The 17312-nt window shown below is 36.2% G+C and overlaps 1 protein-coding gene across 1 annotated transcript in view; it reads right to left on the bottom strand.

Annotated features, from left to right (window-relative positions):
- ANO3 (anoctamin 3) overlaps positions 1-17312 on the bottom strand; it is a 3574693-nt gene that overhangs the window by 1299351 nt on the left and 2258030 nt on the right. The window contains exons 8-9 of the mRNA XM_044059352.1: positions 13394-13525; positions 12842-12948 (exon numbers count right to left, since the gene is read on the bottom strand). Coding sequence (XP_043915287.1) covers positions 12842-12948; positions 13394-13525 — 239 coding nt within the window. The remainder of the gene's footprint in view (positions 1-12841; positions 12949-13393; positions 13526-17312) is intronic.

The following is a 17312-nucleotide window of genomic DNA, read 5'->3' as shown; positions in this document are numbered from 1 at the left end:
CATTACTGAAATATTAAAACAGCAAAATTCAAAATCGCGAAAGTACTACATACATACAGCACACACACAAACATACACACAGCCTCCCCCCATCACCAAACAAACCACCCTACACTAAAGATAAGCAGGGGGGCTGCACCCCCCCACACCCATCCTACTTAAATATTATAACTCCGAGATCACACAAACATACACACAAGGCAAACTCATACCCACACATTACAGCCCCTCACACACACACACACACACACACACACACACACACACACCACAGTCACAATACACACTTACACACACTAAAGCCCCTCACAAACACACTTACACACACATACTTACCTGAACCGCAACACCAGAAGCGCTAACTCAAAATCCCTTAACATCGGGATTTTGAATTTCGCGCTTCTGGTCTTTCGGTAATGTGGGGTTTTGGCTACATGGTCTGGAGCTTTTGAAATTCGAGATTTCAAAAGTTAGAGATTCAGTAGTGTTCCTATATATACATATATATATATATATATATATATATATATATATATATATATATATATATATAAATATAAGTGTGTGTATGCATATAGATAGAAATAGATACAGATAGATACACACACACACACACACACAAACATCTTAAGATCTTCTGGCGAGCTGTTTTGTGAAATTATCTCAAAACATTAATTCTTCATGCACATACACCATATTTATTGCCTTGGGGGATCAATGGAACACAAGTAGACAAGACTGAATGTTATCTTTACTATATAAATTTCATGTTCACAAAGTTTTTAAAACAAGGAAGTTAAATAATTCAGTTCATTCGTGTATTTTGGTTCAATTTCATTACACACTGCTTACAACCCTGATTTTTATTAGTTTCTCTTGCTGGACAATTCTAATAGCAGGGAGAAGATTACAAGGTCTAGTTTAAACCAACATTCCTTCAGAATTTACTTTTCCTTTTGGATATCAGCATATTATTTTGCCAGAATTAAATTCCATCTCAGCCTATATAAACAAAAGAAGTCATTATTACCTTCAGACATTTTCCTTCTTTTATAAGGTTCACACACAGCTCCAGAAAATAAAAAGATTCCTTACTTTTGCCAAACTTTGTTCTTTCTGTTTTTCTCTCTGTCTCTACTTCTCTTAGCAATAGGCCAGTAGGCTCTCTGTCCAGCAGCTACTTCCCACTTCTCTTTCAGTCAGTGGGGATACCGTCCCCACTCTAGGCCTCAGGTCTTTTCTTTTCTCTGCATGACAGGTCATAGCTTCTATGAAGAGATTTGTTTAGCAGAAGACATTTGTGAGGAAATGGATTTCTCCTTGTTCCATTCACAGATGCACACATTGCACATCTAGGAAACATAGCATCACGTAACCATCCCCAAGTTCAGAGCTGGGGGAATGTGTGACTTTGGCCTGCTGTTGCCCACCTTGACTGACCAAGTATCTCAGTGGCAGTGATGTATCATCCTTGCAAACATTATTATTTTTATTTGGTACATAGTTTGCAGAGAGTCTACCACAGTCGGAGGCATACTCTGAAATGATCCCTTTTCACTGTAACAGTCATTAGTCTACAAACTGCGACAGCCTATCTAAACATTAGATAGTATTTGACTGAATAGAAAGCCTTTTTCATTCTTATATGAAACACACACAGCTCCAGAGAGAGGATGATATATTTCTCTCGAACCTTTCTCCTTCAGATTTCAGCCTCATCCTGCCTTCATACTTTCTCTCTTTCTGAGCATTTCTCTCCAGCAGCAACTTTGTACTTTTCCTTGAGTCAGCAGGGATACCTTTCCCATACGCTTTCTGTTGTCTCTTATGTGGCATGACAATTCCCAGCATCTTTTAAGAGAAAGGAATGGAAGACGGTTGTTTTTCCTTTACTCTGGACATTCACAAAGACATTGTTTTTTCAATGTCTCGCATATATTTCTTCTACACTTGACACATCTAGGGGCCACTACTTCACAATATCTATAACAGAGTTTGATTTACATGGTCCAGGGTTTATGTATTATTAGAAAGATATTAGTTGAGTTTTGATTATTTATCTAGTGCATCAGTACAGGTTAATCTACATTCTTCCTGGAGGTATGTTTTGAGGAATTGTCCATATTTAGGTAGATTACTGGAACTTTTGAGGTTTTGGGGAAAGTTATTCCAAGCATCTGGGATAATTTTTGAAAAGGCTTTTTCTATCACTGCTAGTATAAAATGAATTCTCTATAGTATGTTTTCATCTTGGATTCTTAGAGGATATAGGTTGTTTCTAAATGGTAGTTTGTTGTTTAGTGGAAATCATAAGTTGATCGGCTCATAGGTAACTTCTAGCAACAAGGCTAGCCAGAAAACCCTGTTCAAAATTTCCCTCTGGCCTCAAGGAGGGCAAAATAAGATAAACCAGGAGAGAATTTGAGGCTGCCCATCCAATTATCTAGGTTTACCTTGAAGGCGGCAAAGGTGCTACTCTGCTTGGCATGTAGTAGAAGTTTGTTACAGAGGTGAGGGATACATTGAGATATGGATCAAGCTTTCTTTCCTTTACCGAATATTTCATGTACCATTAGTTCTGAGAAGGAAGACGAGATCAAATAAGGTTAGAGCTTTCATGGCACAAAAGGCTAGACATATATCTCCACTGAGAAGTCTATAACAGACTGAGGACAGAGAGAAAGGGCTGCCAGTCTCTCCTGATAGTTAACTTGGTAGTTATGTCTAAGGAAGGATGTTCGGGCAGATTCTGACAGCCATTTGTGCTCCAATGTCAAGCAGTAGTAAGAAGGAGTTATTATTTTTGCCTTTCTGTGATTGGTCATTCTATTGTTCCAATTGCAACATCCTCCGAGTAAGAATACATATGTAAGGGACAATTACTTTTATTTGCATATATTCTTCTATGTCTTGAGCATTCAAAAGACAATGTGATTCATGCAGAAATGTACACGCAATTGCGCTTTGGGGTCAAGCATTTTTATCAGCCACAGCTGACTCACAGTTTTATTTTTGTAGCTGGGGAGTGGAACAGAGTTTTATTGGAGGTGGTCTTTCTACTTTCTCTAGGGCTGTGCAATTGGTATGTTAGTAATGGAGTGTGGGTGGAGGTATACTCAAGAAGTGGGAACCCTGTGAAAAAAACATTATGCATTTAATTTTTAAATCTCTACTTTTACCAACAGTTTGTTGTAGATTTTGATACTTTTGATTGTTTTTTTTTTTTTTTAGTGTATTTGTTGTTCAGGTCTTCAATATCACAATGTGAATCCAGATAAATAACTTGACATATATTGCAATCAGAATGACCCGCGGTGGTGGTGCTGCAGTAGCGTTGTTGCCTCACAGTAAGACGCTATCCGGTTCGATTCTCAGCTAGACCGTCTTCTGCATGGAGACATGCGTGAATGGGCATACCTACATTGAAGGTTGTGCGTCAAGGCTAGTAACATGGCACGTAAAAATCAACTACCAATCATTAGCGGACCAGAGTTCCACTGTGGCAACCCCTAACTGGGAAAATTTGTTTTACAGCGTTGCAACTATTTTAAATACACATTGGCTTCCTTACTCAGTATACCTAACAATACTAAAAATCAGCGGTGCAAGCAAGCACATATTTTCAATAATATGGCACATCTTAGAATTGCTAATACTCGATCAAATAGGAAAAATAAGGTGGCATTACTGTTATTCAAACCAGAAACAGAGGACATCTCTGCATTACCAAACAGGCAGACTGAAGGCCTTCTTCATCTTGCTTTAGTTTATCATCTTTACATCGCTGCTTTAAAAGTTACCATTGATAATGTTTCCGGTGCAATGTTTGAAAATATTGATCCTGTGATGAGCAAATGAGAGTGAGGATATCATATCATGATATAATGAGACAGAAAATATCAGATTTCTCAGACGCATGTTAGCTGAAAGTGCTAACCAAGACCGAAAATACTTCTTCCATGACAGTTGACAATATAAATAGTTGCTTAATAGTGTTAAACATGACCTTGCAGACACATTCCTTAAACTAACCTAAGTTTAGCTACTGGTTTTGTCCCTGATGCATGCCACATTGCAGTGATGACATCCCTCCATAAGGGTGGCCTTACAACTTATCCACGTAATTGCATACATATCAGCCTCACAAGCCTCATTTGCAAAGCCACAGACTATATTATAACAGACCTCATCAAATGAGATTTCAAGAATATTATTAGACTTCACCCCAAACAGTTTGGTTTAGTGAGGGATAGGTCCTGTCTATTTAATCTGGTAAACTTCTTTGAAAGGTTCACAAAGGCTGTAGCTAGACGCCAAGTAGTGCACACTGTATATCTTTACCTTGCCAAGGCCTTAGATACCATCTCTATGCTGGCATCATACAAAAACCAAATGCTTTACAAATTGACCCAGATGCAGTAAGATGAATAACAAACTAGCTGAAAGACAAAACCCACTTAATGAAAGTTGCAGTTGCCTCATCAGAAAGTATAAAAGTGATTTTCAATGTCCTTCAGGACTTGGTGATGGGATCTCTCCTTTTTTATTTACTTCTCAGATCTCCAATCAGATAGCCTAGATCTGTGGCTAACAAATTTTGCAAATGACTGCAATCTGGAGGTTGTTAAGGCAGCCTAAGACACTAATCTAAATGATCAAACTAAATGCTTAAAAGTATATTATCATCATGTTTGGTAGCCAACCCCTCACTCACCATACTGTATATACAACTCACCACTACAAAATGAACATGTAATATGCTGTATATACAACTCACCACTACAGAATGAACATGTAATTACAGACCTAGGTAAGTAGATTGATTGCTCCTTCTCCTTTGACCATTGTATAGCAACAGTTGTCAGTAAATCTTTTTATTCAGATTATAGCCACAGGAATATCATAAATGTCCAGAAAGGTTACCACTCCTTTATACTCACCAGTGATCAGGCCACTTATTGAGTATAACTCCCACTTTGGGATATATCTCACTCAACATATCAAGCAAACAGAAAGACCCCAAAGGTTCCTACCCAAAAAGATCATGGGTCTAAAGCCCCTCAGCTACAAAGACAGTCTGAAAACTCTATGTCTATATTCAGTGTCTTACAGACTTTGAGGGGAGATCTCCATCTTGCTTACTGTGCCATTAGAGACCTGATTGCCCTGGAATGCCTGTATCTCCGTAACTCCAATATCTCTACCAATACTAGAATTAGGGACCATTATCATTACAGGGAGATAAATAAAATGCTGCGGAGGGACAAGTTTATAATACCCATCACCTCTCAAACCTCTGGAATAAATTATCCTTGTATGTTAGGCAGTGCAACTCACTATCTTTCTTTAAACATAACCCAGATGGCTGGATTGGTATCCAGAAATGTACTCTGGAATTGACTGGTATGATCCTCCTGGAGAAAGGATGTGCAGCTTGAGGGAGGGTACTGGTAAGGCTTGAAAGGTCATAACACTCAGTAGCCTTAGAATATGTAGGATTCTGTGAAATAAGGAAACCCATGGAGATCTGGAAATGAAAGATGGGAATAATCACCAGAGGGTGAAACTTACATAAGGAATATTAACAGAAAAGGGTTGGGGCAGCAAATGGATCTAATGAAAATACTTAGGAGATTTAGAAGGGAAGAAGGAAGGGGATGCTCTGTAATATGAAGAATGGCACAGAATACCAACAGGGGCCTAGTCTGTGAGTTGCACTAAGACAAAGGTGGAAACTTACATGGGATATATATATATATATATATATATATATATATACATATATACACACACACACACACACACACACACACATATATATATATATATATATATATATATATATACACACACACACACACACACACACACACACACACACACACACACACACACACATATATATATATATATATATATATATATATATATATATATATACACACACACACACACACACACACACATATATATATATATATATATAAATATATATATATATACACACACACACACACACACACACACACACACACACACACACACACACACACACACACACACACACACACACTACTGTCTGAAAATATCTGTTTCAAAATATTGAAGTACAAACATTTTTCTTTTGTCATTTCCTCCCACCCTTCTTTCATTTTATTGGCCCAGCCCTTATGCCCCATCTGCACCATGTCTACCAGCTACTCCATGCCTCCCATGGACTTATTCTGGTAGTTTGCTGGGGTCAGTCATACATTGGAGGCAACAAGGCTCAGCACATCTTAGCTTCTGCCTAGGTTGGGTCTTACTTGGCCTAACCTGTTTCTTCGCCCTACGCTTTTGGCTATCTGGTATGGTCCCTGGGTAGGCAGATCTACTTTATATGATTGAAAACTTAAAATACTCAATCCCTAATTTTCAAAATACTGAAAACTTATTTGACTGACTCTCACTATACCAAAATGTCATAATGCTGAATTTCAAAATACAGAAGTTTAAGCCACAGATGTGATGGGTGTTTTCCTTCAGCTGTAAATTGGTTGTTATAAAAAGGCATTACTGTAAGTTAGAGTGCTGACTGTAAGAACACCGTTAGTAGCATAAAAAGTCATGTTGTAGTGTTTGCAAATGTGGATATGTCTCTTTAAATGTTTAGAGGAAGTATCAAAAGTAATATGGAGGATGTTTTGTGCACTCCTGGCAGTAGTGGAAATGTGCACAGTATTGTAAGGTAAGTAAAAGGTATATGCCCTTTTCCCCACTGTAGCATGATCTTGGAGTTAGTATATATAGTTGGGGGTGGGTGGGGAGCATAGCCCTCCACCTAGTATGGTTTTATATCATATGATTTGTGTTAAGTAAGTAATTTTTAATTTATGGAAAGAGATAGTTGCTGGTGTTGTAAGTGTACATTTTTTGTTTCATAGTTTTTATTTGGTGAGAGCAATTTTTGGTGATATTTGCATGGCTTATTTGGTATTGTGAACCTTGGTTTTGTTGACATTAACTTTATTTGTGATAAAATGTTCACTATTCATGGATTTGTGTATTGGTTTGTTATGATAAGTAGCTGAGTGGTGTAGGGAGACATATGCGAGTTGAACTTTGGTATTTTAAAATTCAGCATTATAACATTTTATTACAGTGAGAGTTGGTCCAATAAGTTTTCCATATTTTGAAAATTAGGGATTGTTGTCTTCGTAAAATAAAATTCCGTATTTTAAGTTTTTGGACATGTGAAGTAGATTCGGGTAGGCATGCAGTGCGGGCTTAAGGCATATTGCCCCAGCTCAGCAGTAGCTTAGCCAGGCTCACTGCTACCTGCTGAAATCTTCTCTGGTGACATCCCTAGCCTCCACCAGGGATCATTATCAAAAGAAGCTCACAAACCTCTATCCCCTAGTATGGGCATGCTCATCTCTCACTAGTCTTCTCAGACTACCAATTCAGAAAAGCAATGCTATTCAGTAAATGGTCACATAACTGGTGTATTCAAAAGGACATTGATTTTATCAATTTCTGGGATGATTTTGTGAATAATATGAGTTAATTTGGGAAAGATAGGTACAATTTGAATTATTTAGGAGATAAATGGTTAAGTTCAAAAATTGGTTGCTATCATCAAATATTTTTTTTAATTTTACCCAGAAATTAAGGTTAGTTACAAACATGCTAGATGTCCCAGGTTAATAAAAGTGTATCATGCTAAAGCTCAAGGTTTGACTAACTAAATGAATGAACAAAATGTAGTATTTAAATAATTATGCCTTGGTTGTAATTACTGAATCGTGAAATAATGAAGGAATACAGCTTCCTAGATTCCAATTATTTAACTGCTTGAGAAATAATAGGGTAGGAGGAGGAGTGGTTAGTTTTGCAGCATAATGGCTAAATTATGTTGGAAGTGAATTATAATTCAGAACTGAGTTTTGTGGAAGTACTAGTTGCTGACTCTGGTCTCCCACTACACTTGTTAGTTTGTTATAAAAGCTCTGCATTATCAAGCACTAATCAGCTGTGGTATATTGATGGCTTGGCCAAATTCATGACTTATGATAACCTGATAATAATAGTTGACTTTAAATTTCTAGGGATCAGTTGGTCTGATGATACAACACTGACTTTGTTTTAGGATAAATTTTATGATTTATGTATGTTACATAATTTAACTCAGATGACTGAGTTTTCCTACTAGATCAAATAATATCTTAGCTCGCTTACTTACAAATATTCCAGATACAATTTCTGAGATTAACCAACTGTGTCCATTAGACAACTCAGATTACTCAGCTTTTGAATTTAATATAATAACTAAAGCTTTTTGCATGAATCAACAAAAGGGTATTTTTGATAAGTCTAAGATGTTCAATCAGATTATAATTAATCAAATAAATTCTATGGACTTGAATTCCTCTAATGTTGTGAATAAATGGCAGGACTTTGAAAACATTTGTGAGGTTCTTTTGTCTGGATGCAAGAACTAACAGTTTATTGAAGACTACACCTCCATGGTGGAATACTGGTCATATTTAAACTTTTGAGGAAAAAAAGGAAGAGATTTAGGGTCTGGAAGAGGTTCAAGAGAAATGATTTAAAATGGGCCTACAACTTAGTCTCCATATAGTTAAATGCCTCTTTGAGATTACCAAAAAGTAAATTTGAAGATAATTTATAAGCCTTTGTTCTGAGAATTGTTATTCTTATATCAGATCCATCAGGAATAAGGTTAAATCTTTCAGATCAGTTTCTGTTCAAGGTGAAGTGCTGAATGCTGGAGAGTTATTGGCAAATTTGCTCAATGAGCCCTTCTTGGCAGAAGGTGCTACACTGTTTGACAATTTTTCTGACGTCAGAATTTTAAAAGAAGATGATTGTATGTGCCCAGTTTTCAATATGACCCATGTGCAAGCATCATTCTGCCATATGAAACAAGTAGTGGTATTCAATCTCATATTACACCAGGCATTCTCTGGGCATATTGCAGTAAATATTTTTTGATTACTATTACTCAGTTTTTTTAAATAACCTGCTATATTCTGGCATTGTTTTTGTTAGTTGGAAACTTGTGGACATAATTCCAATTCATAAGGTGACTCAACAGATAATATAAGTAAGAGATGTCTTTTTTCCATTCTTGATCAAGACTTTCAGAGATGTTTAATGGACCTCACTCAACATGGTTTCACACAAAAAAAAGTTCTACGTTCACTAATTTTATTGAATTTTATGACTCAGTGATAACTGTGTTAGATATGGGCTTGTCTATAATGGTGGTCTATTTGAATTTGTCTAAGGCTTTTGACAGTGTCACTCATTCTATCATTAACGCCATGCTCAAACATTAATTTAACTCATACATTGTTCACTGGGCTTCATGGTAAGTTGTATAGAGTAAGGACACAAGCGATTTCTCATCTGGCTAGCTAGAAGTGAACAAAGTGGTCCTGCAGGGCTCATTTCCAGGTCCAATATTCTTCATCCTGGTATTTTCATTTTTTTCTAAGATATCTAATGTTTGGATGGCCAAGTATGTGGGCGATATGAAAATAGGTTGTGTTTTTACATCAACAGAGGATTTTGACCACTTCAACACTTACATGTATTTGGTGGTTGAATTGTTAGAATTAAAAGGACTAAATGATAATAACAATAAATGTACCACTTTGCATTTTGGGAAACCAGTGGTTGAATATCAAATAAACTTAAGTCGCCGTGAGATACAAAAGTTGACAGAATATAAGGATTTATGCATTATTATATGTAGTAATTTTAAGTATAGGACTAATACCTTAAAAGTTAAAGCTAAGACATTAAAAGTTATTGGCTTCATTTTTAAGAACTTTACAAAAAAAATAATGAATGTCTTTCGAATTTGTTCATAACATATGCTTGACCCATCATTGAGTTTTGCTCATACAAGAAAGGCGATATCATGGTTTTAGAATGTATTCAATGAAAATTTACAAGGTGAGTCATTACTTGTAGAGATAAATCATACCCATCTAAACTTTGTTTAGCCTACAGGTGGCTCTAGAGTGAAGAATATCAATCTCTACTAAATTCTGAATTGCTGAATACAAGTATATTAACCAGAGATACATATTTTACTTACAACACTGAGAAATGAAGAACATTCTTAAAAATAAGCTATTTAACAAAGTCATTGGTTTGACTTTGAACAGGGTTTCTTTACATATTTGATCATCTTCTTCTTTGCAGATATTCAAAAAACAACTTGATACTTGGTTGGGTCCCAGGGTATATACATGCTGTAGTGATCCATCACTGTTTCTCATGTTGCACATTGTGCACCTATCAGATTCTACATTTAATTATTCATGTTATATCTTGTAAAACTACAGTAACCTGCCACGGATGCATTCATCATCTTCCTACCCTTGATTTTCTAACCACGTCCTTGTTGTTTTTGTGTATACCTCGTTTTCCTGCATCTTCTTTGTGCTACTCATTTTCTTGCCACTTCTATTAGTAATTTTTTTTCATGCTACTTATGTGCATATTTCATTTTCCAGTTCTGTGAAGATAATTTTACCTACACGCTGTTGACTGTGCCTGATGGTATTGCCATAGCATGACATGACTCATAATTAAAAAAGTGATTTATTATTCAGACATTCCAGTTCTACGTGTAAATTTGTGTGTGAAATGCAGTTTGGCTACACAGTCTTCATAACATTTGTTAACATCAAAGCTGCCACGAGGAATTCCATCAGAGGCCACGTCTGGTAAAGACATGAGGAACTGTTTGTTTGCTTCAAGAAATGCTGCTATAGTTATTATGATTAGTTGCACTGTGATGTATCATCACGCCAGAAGTCTTCTCATGTGACCTAGCTGCCAAATTCAGCATTATACTCTTGCATGCTGATAGAAAGTGTACTTGGGTCTTCACAGAACTCAATTCTCATAGTAGTCATTTACAAAAGCATGTGTTTTGCGCCACTTTAGTTCAGAAGCTATGTTCCATTGCTGTGTGCTGCAAACATGATTGATGATTGTAGTCCTGTAAACGTGTGTAGTAGAAAGCTGAGTGAAGATATATTGCTTCAGAAAACATCACACTCCATGCATGCCCAGAATTACATTTCTGCCTAAGCAGACCACATTGATTTTAACACATATGCTAGACCTATCAGTCTGAAAGCATGCACCATTGTTCAACAGTCCATGGAAATTGTACAGTATATAATGTATAGTGTGAACAGGTACCTGTCATACAAAGATATAAACTGTAGGTACAGCACACACTACACAACTAAGCACAGTATAGGACTGGTTATAATTTAATTAGTTATGTGGCTGTGGGTAGAAAACATTGCTAGGTCTGCATACTATATATTAAAATTGCAATGGAAACTGTTATGCTTTAATATGTGCCCAGTATTCCTGTGCAGAAATGCTTATGAGCACTTTGTGAATATATCTTTTGATTGTTAGACACAGAATTTATTTAAGTCTGATGTAGTTCTAGAAAGAATAATACAGAATTAGTGTTTTTGTTCAGTTCACGGATACAATGCTCACAACACAGTATTTGTTTGTTCTATTGCATTTTTTTATACAGAACTGTAGACCAGTACTGTTCATTATTTTCTTTTTGATGCATTTCTGTATTTGTTAAAGACCAGTGCATTGTATATATTTTTTCTTCCCCTAAAAATAAGGCATCCCTATCTTTACTTGAGCACTGTAGCGCTATCTTGAAAGAAATAACTTCACGCACAGCTCTTCCACTCTATCCTGTAATGCTTCCTATATAACAGATTGCTGTAAAACCTGTATTGCTGTCTTGTACTATTGCCATACTCAGAATCTCACCCAAATAAATTAATAAAGCAGTTTGCATGTATACAAGGAATAATAAACTGAATGTGCAAATTTCTAATAATACAGACCAAGGCTGGTTAACACACTTAAATATTTTGCTCCATTAATAAAATGACTACAGGTTACTCCATTAATAAGACCTTCCTAGAGAATGACCATTTTCAAAAATGATTTGAATCTCTGAAGTACTATCATGGAAGCAATCACTGATTTTTGTTTGTCTGACAACAAAATGCATTAAATTAAAACTAATAACTTTATCTTTCATTAAACACATACGAACAAATTTGTTAAAATCAAATGTCATAACCCATCAGTAGTCAATGGACTGGTCAACCCTGAGGTCATCAAGGTAATCAGCCTGTCCAGTACAAAAGGATGCTTGATGAAAAACAGCCCATTATCCCAGGCCATCATTAAACATACAGCTATTATTTGTCTGAAATGCAACGGTCTTGGAGTTTGTTGCTTAAAACATTAATGGTATGAGATGTAAGTGGGAAAATAAGTTTTGGAAGCACTTTTCTTTCAAAGAAAAAGTAACTTCATGGAATGGGCTTCATAAAGTTTGGCTTTAATATATCTTCCTACTATAAAATGTGTTGTTTTATTATAATTGCTTTTGCAGTTTGTGTTATTCTCTTTGCAATAACCCACCAGGTGTGTACAGTGTAGCCTTTTTCCCTTGAACAGTCTTGCTTTTTCCTATGAAATATGAAAGTACAAGATAAAGTCAAAAACTAAACTAGTGAAAAATGTAAAATTCAACAAATGCTTTTATTTTGTTTGTCTTTGAATAAGACTGATATAATTAATTATGCACTTAGCATTTAAGTGAGCTGTCATGCATTATACAAATTGATAGATGATCACATGGTACCATGGTGAATAAGAATTTCTGAACAACATCATTTATGCTTCAACAAATCATCATGTTCATGTTACCCTATAATGTCTTCTGAAATGCGTACGTTTGAAAGCTAAGTGAAGTCCTTACCCATTTTGGATTTTCCATCCTCATACTTTGTCCTCTGTAGTACATGATGAACTATTCTACTTCGTGTGGAATTATTGAAGAAGGAATCTTTGTTACTTATCGTAAAACTGCAAAGAAAGAAGTTCCACCACATTTAGCAAAAATGCTCCAAATGTTAACTCATTAAAATGACAAACAAACCAGACTATCGACCAGCATATTTAAGATATTAGGAAAGATTATTATTTTCTTCTCTCAAACTGTTATAATATGCAAAAGACAGATTACTACTATTATACGGCTAAAGAAAGTATGTTGTAAATAAACAAAATCATTTTCCATAGTCAACTTTTTAGAGACTTTAACAGATCTATCAGGCATAGCTGTTATGAACTTTCTTATTATTTCAGTATTCATTTTTGCTAACAGTGTTACTAGAGTTTAAATTGCATTAATTAAAATCCATCGTGATGGGATAGGAAACAGCTACACTTTAAACTTCTTGTGAATTACAAACCCCCTTTCCCTCCTCCCAAATTTTTTTTGACTTTTTGTTAAACTGAAGGTACTTACTGGTGTACTCTTGCTTGACTAAATGGGGCTGTATAACAGTCCGTCTCCTCAAGATCAGGCAGGGCTTCTATGTCCAGCTTCATTGGATTTCTTGGTAGCCAGCCTTTTAACTGCCGAAAGTTTTGTTTAAATCTGTTTAAAGAAGGTAAACTTGTCACTGCTACAGAAATACAGAAGAAATATGTTACATTTATTGCTTACTTACATAAATGCAGTCATTTTTATTGCAAAACAATAGATAAGAAAATTACATAACTTTCATTATATAGTGTAAATCAATATTTTTGTGGAATAAGTTTCAAAGTTAACATGGATGGATGGGCTCTTCCACACATAAGAGCATAACATTTTTCCATGCAATACACTTATCCTGCATTTGCTCGATGGTGGAAGGAGACAAATTATTTTATATATTGTGCCCTTTTAAGTGCCTTAACATTTTACTTCCACTGTCCCTTGCTGGAATTTCCATGTACCTATGTATAGTTTAAGAGGTGAGGGACCTTTTTTCTGAAATTGATGTGAGCACTGTGTAATGACCATTTTGCATTTTCTGGTGGTGTTAATAAACATTTAAAGTTATTTGTATTTTTTACATTTGTTAGCCCTCCTGTCTATTCATTTCAGATACAATTCTTTGAATAGCAGAGGGTCCTTCATATGCCAGAATATAAGCACAGACCACCACTCAAGAGACTACAAAAGGCAAAGGACAGGGACAGTTATTCTATGCTGAGTAAATGAAGCTTCCAGGTCCATTGAGCCTCTAAGTAATGAATTTCTGTACCATCTCTTGCTGAACCATATGTTTTTCAGAAGTCTGAAGACAGACATGTTATATTCAATGACTGGCTAAACTTCTGGGATGCTTTGGAGCACAAAGACATCCCTGGACTGTCTACATGTCCCTCAAAGAACCATGTGGTCAAAGGTGAGATCTTCATCAATAACTATACCAGGTTCCCTAGTCACAGTATGTAACTTAATGGGGTACTCCCAGTATAACAGACTGGAGGAAATATTTGCTTCCCACAGCTGATTACATTGTTTTTGTCTGTAATGAGCATCATGCCATATTGTTTTTAAACCAGGGTTGAGTTACACTGGAGGACAGGGCTGAAGCAACAATACTATCAGGGGGAAGGATAACTGTACTAAGTCTGCTGTCACCAGCAAGGTTAGTGATCCAGAAACTGAAAACAGATCCCTATGGGTCCTACTGTAGTTAAGCTCAAACAGTGTGAAGAATTAGTTACCCGCCCTCACCACTTTGGTTCTCCCTTTAAACCATTAGTGAGTCCATACGATTATGTAAGAATTAACGGTAAGCTCTCAAAGTTTATATGTAATCTTTGTGTGGCAGGGAATTGAATGTCTCTGTGAGACTGAGATGTGTACCAAAATTGAGAATTATTTTTAAACTCAAAGTCAAATGTTAACATGGAAATCATATGTAGTGAAATATCTGCTAATCCAAGAATGAATAGGAAAAATGAATGATCGACTGACTGAAACTACAGACCTATAAGTCTAACCAGCCTCATCTGCAAAGCCATGGAAATAATTATCATGGATCTTATCAACAAGGATATAGGCAACCTCCAGATGCTGGACTCAACCCAGTTTGGCTTCATTAAGGGTAGGTCATGCTTATTAAACCTGGTGGACTTCTTTGTGAAAGTCACCAAAGCCATGGACAAAGGTAAGACAGTAGACACTGCCTATCTTGACCTTGCCAAGTCTTTTGACACAATTTCCCATTCTGGCATCACTGAGAACCCTTACATTTAACCCTTATGTTACTAAATATGGCAGAACACACTCTGTCAAAACTGGTGACTCCACCTTTAGCAGTCAACCCATCAGCAGTGGAGTACCATCGGGGTCTGTGCTGGGTCCCTTACTGTTTGGCATCTATTTCTCAGAAGTCCAGGCCAAAGTAGATGGCCTTTGACTCACCAAGGTCGTTGATGATTGCAAACTGGGAACAATCACTGAATTCCCTAATGATGTCAACATATTACAAGACAGGCTAACACAAAGAAATGATTGGTGCCAAAGCTATGGTCTAAAATTAAATGCAAAAAATGCACTATTATTCCATTTGGCAAAAGATAAATCTCTACAAATTACAATACTGATAGCAACCCCCAGAGTTCCAACTCAGTGATGCAAGACTTGGGAACACAGTTTGACAGCAATCTGAACTTTGACCACCAAGTTTCCACAGTGGTAAAGAAAGCCTTCTATGTTGTGCACCTTATAAGCAAGGGCACAGCATCCAGGTCAGGAGATATTATAACACCACTGTACTCGACCCTCATCATACCACTCATAGAGTATAATGCACCCTTTTGCATGTATCTCATAGTCCTCAGAGGTTTCTCACTAAGAAAATACAAGGACTCCAAACCATGACTTACATGGACAGGCTGAATGCCCTATCACTTTACTCTGTATTGTATAGGCTGCTGAGAGGTGAATTGTTCCTGGCCTATGGGGCAATCTCCAACCCTGTGCTAATGGAAATGCTGCACATCAACACGTCAAATGGAACAAGAGTCACTCACTCTAGGGATTTCAACCAAACTTGTGACATCAACAGAACATGGTGGAGAGACAGAGATGTCTCACAGAGACTGCCGGTTCTCTGGAATAGACTTCCTATTCATGTAAAACAGGGCAACTCAATGAGCCTTAATCAAACACAACCTTGATAACTGGATGGGAGACTGAATATTTGCCCTTGGGGTGGCACCCATGTCCCTCATTGGCAGGGGTAGCCAGTGTTGATCAGAGATCCTCTCTGTGCATAAATTCATTCTGTGAACTACCCAAAAAAAACAAATGGGGAGACTTGGGATTAACATGGCTAGGCTTATAAAGTCTCTAGGGCCACTACCCTAGTAACCTCATATGAACCTATGAGCCTAAGAATGTTTTTGGAATATACAGATTTATCTAACAATACTGTGCACATGCTTTTGCATACCTGCTGTAGAGTGCAAATATTTCAATTAACAACAATAATACATTTTAAAAAACTGAGAAACTTTAATGAAAATACATATAGTCATGATTGTCCTGTCTCATCTACCATCTGATCTCAGTAAACATTGCAGGTATATTTCTTTATATCTTGATATTTGTAGCTTTAGTGCTGTTTATACCTTTAATAAAAAGCAATGTAGGTCTCTGAAGAAAGGAATTTAACAATATATAACTACTGATGTAAATACAGTATATATATATATATATATATATACAGATATATATATATATATATATATATATATATATATATATATACTTTATACACTTTAACGAAAGTGCTTTTATCGAAAAAGTGCTTTTATTAAAGCGTGTTACTAAAAAATAAAAATAACACTACATTAATGTTTTGGCAGGGGGCTTTGCCCCCCTGCACCCCCCACACCCCCTACTTTAATATTCTCCCTCCGAGACTGCACTACAGTGGGGAAAAAGGAATTTTCCCTTATCTGCACCGTAGTACGGCCTCGGCAACAGGCATACTTATGTGAAAGTGCTTCTTTGGTGAAAAGCACTTTCGCGTAAGTATGCCCGGCCGTTTGGGTTTTGGACTTTTGATCATTCGATCAAAAGTCCTAGACCCATATATATATATATATATATATATATATATATATATATATATATATATATATATATATATATATATATATATATAGAGAGAGAGAGAGAGAGATATATATATATATATATATATATATATATATATATATATATATATATGCATATGTGTGTGTGTGTGTATATGCATTTGGGTATAGTGGCAACCGTCAAATCAATGAAATGTTGTCACTAATACTGTTCAGAGATGCTGTGCATGCTCTGAGATTATTCCTTGGATGATAAGTTTTAAAACAGGTCACTTTGT

Source organism: Protopterus annectens, chromosome 17.part0 (genome assembly GCF_019279795.1).
Source record: "Protopterus annectens isolate FY-2018-M chromosome 17.part0, PAN1.0, whole genome shotgun sequence".
Taxonomy (NCBI): Eukaryota; Metazoa; Chordata; order Ceratodontiformes; family Protopteridae; genus Protopterus; species Protopterus annectens.
This window is presented reverse-complemented; position numbering and strand designations above follow the sequence as displayed.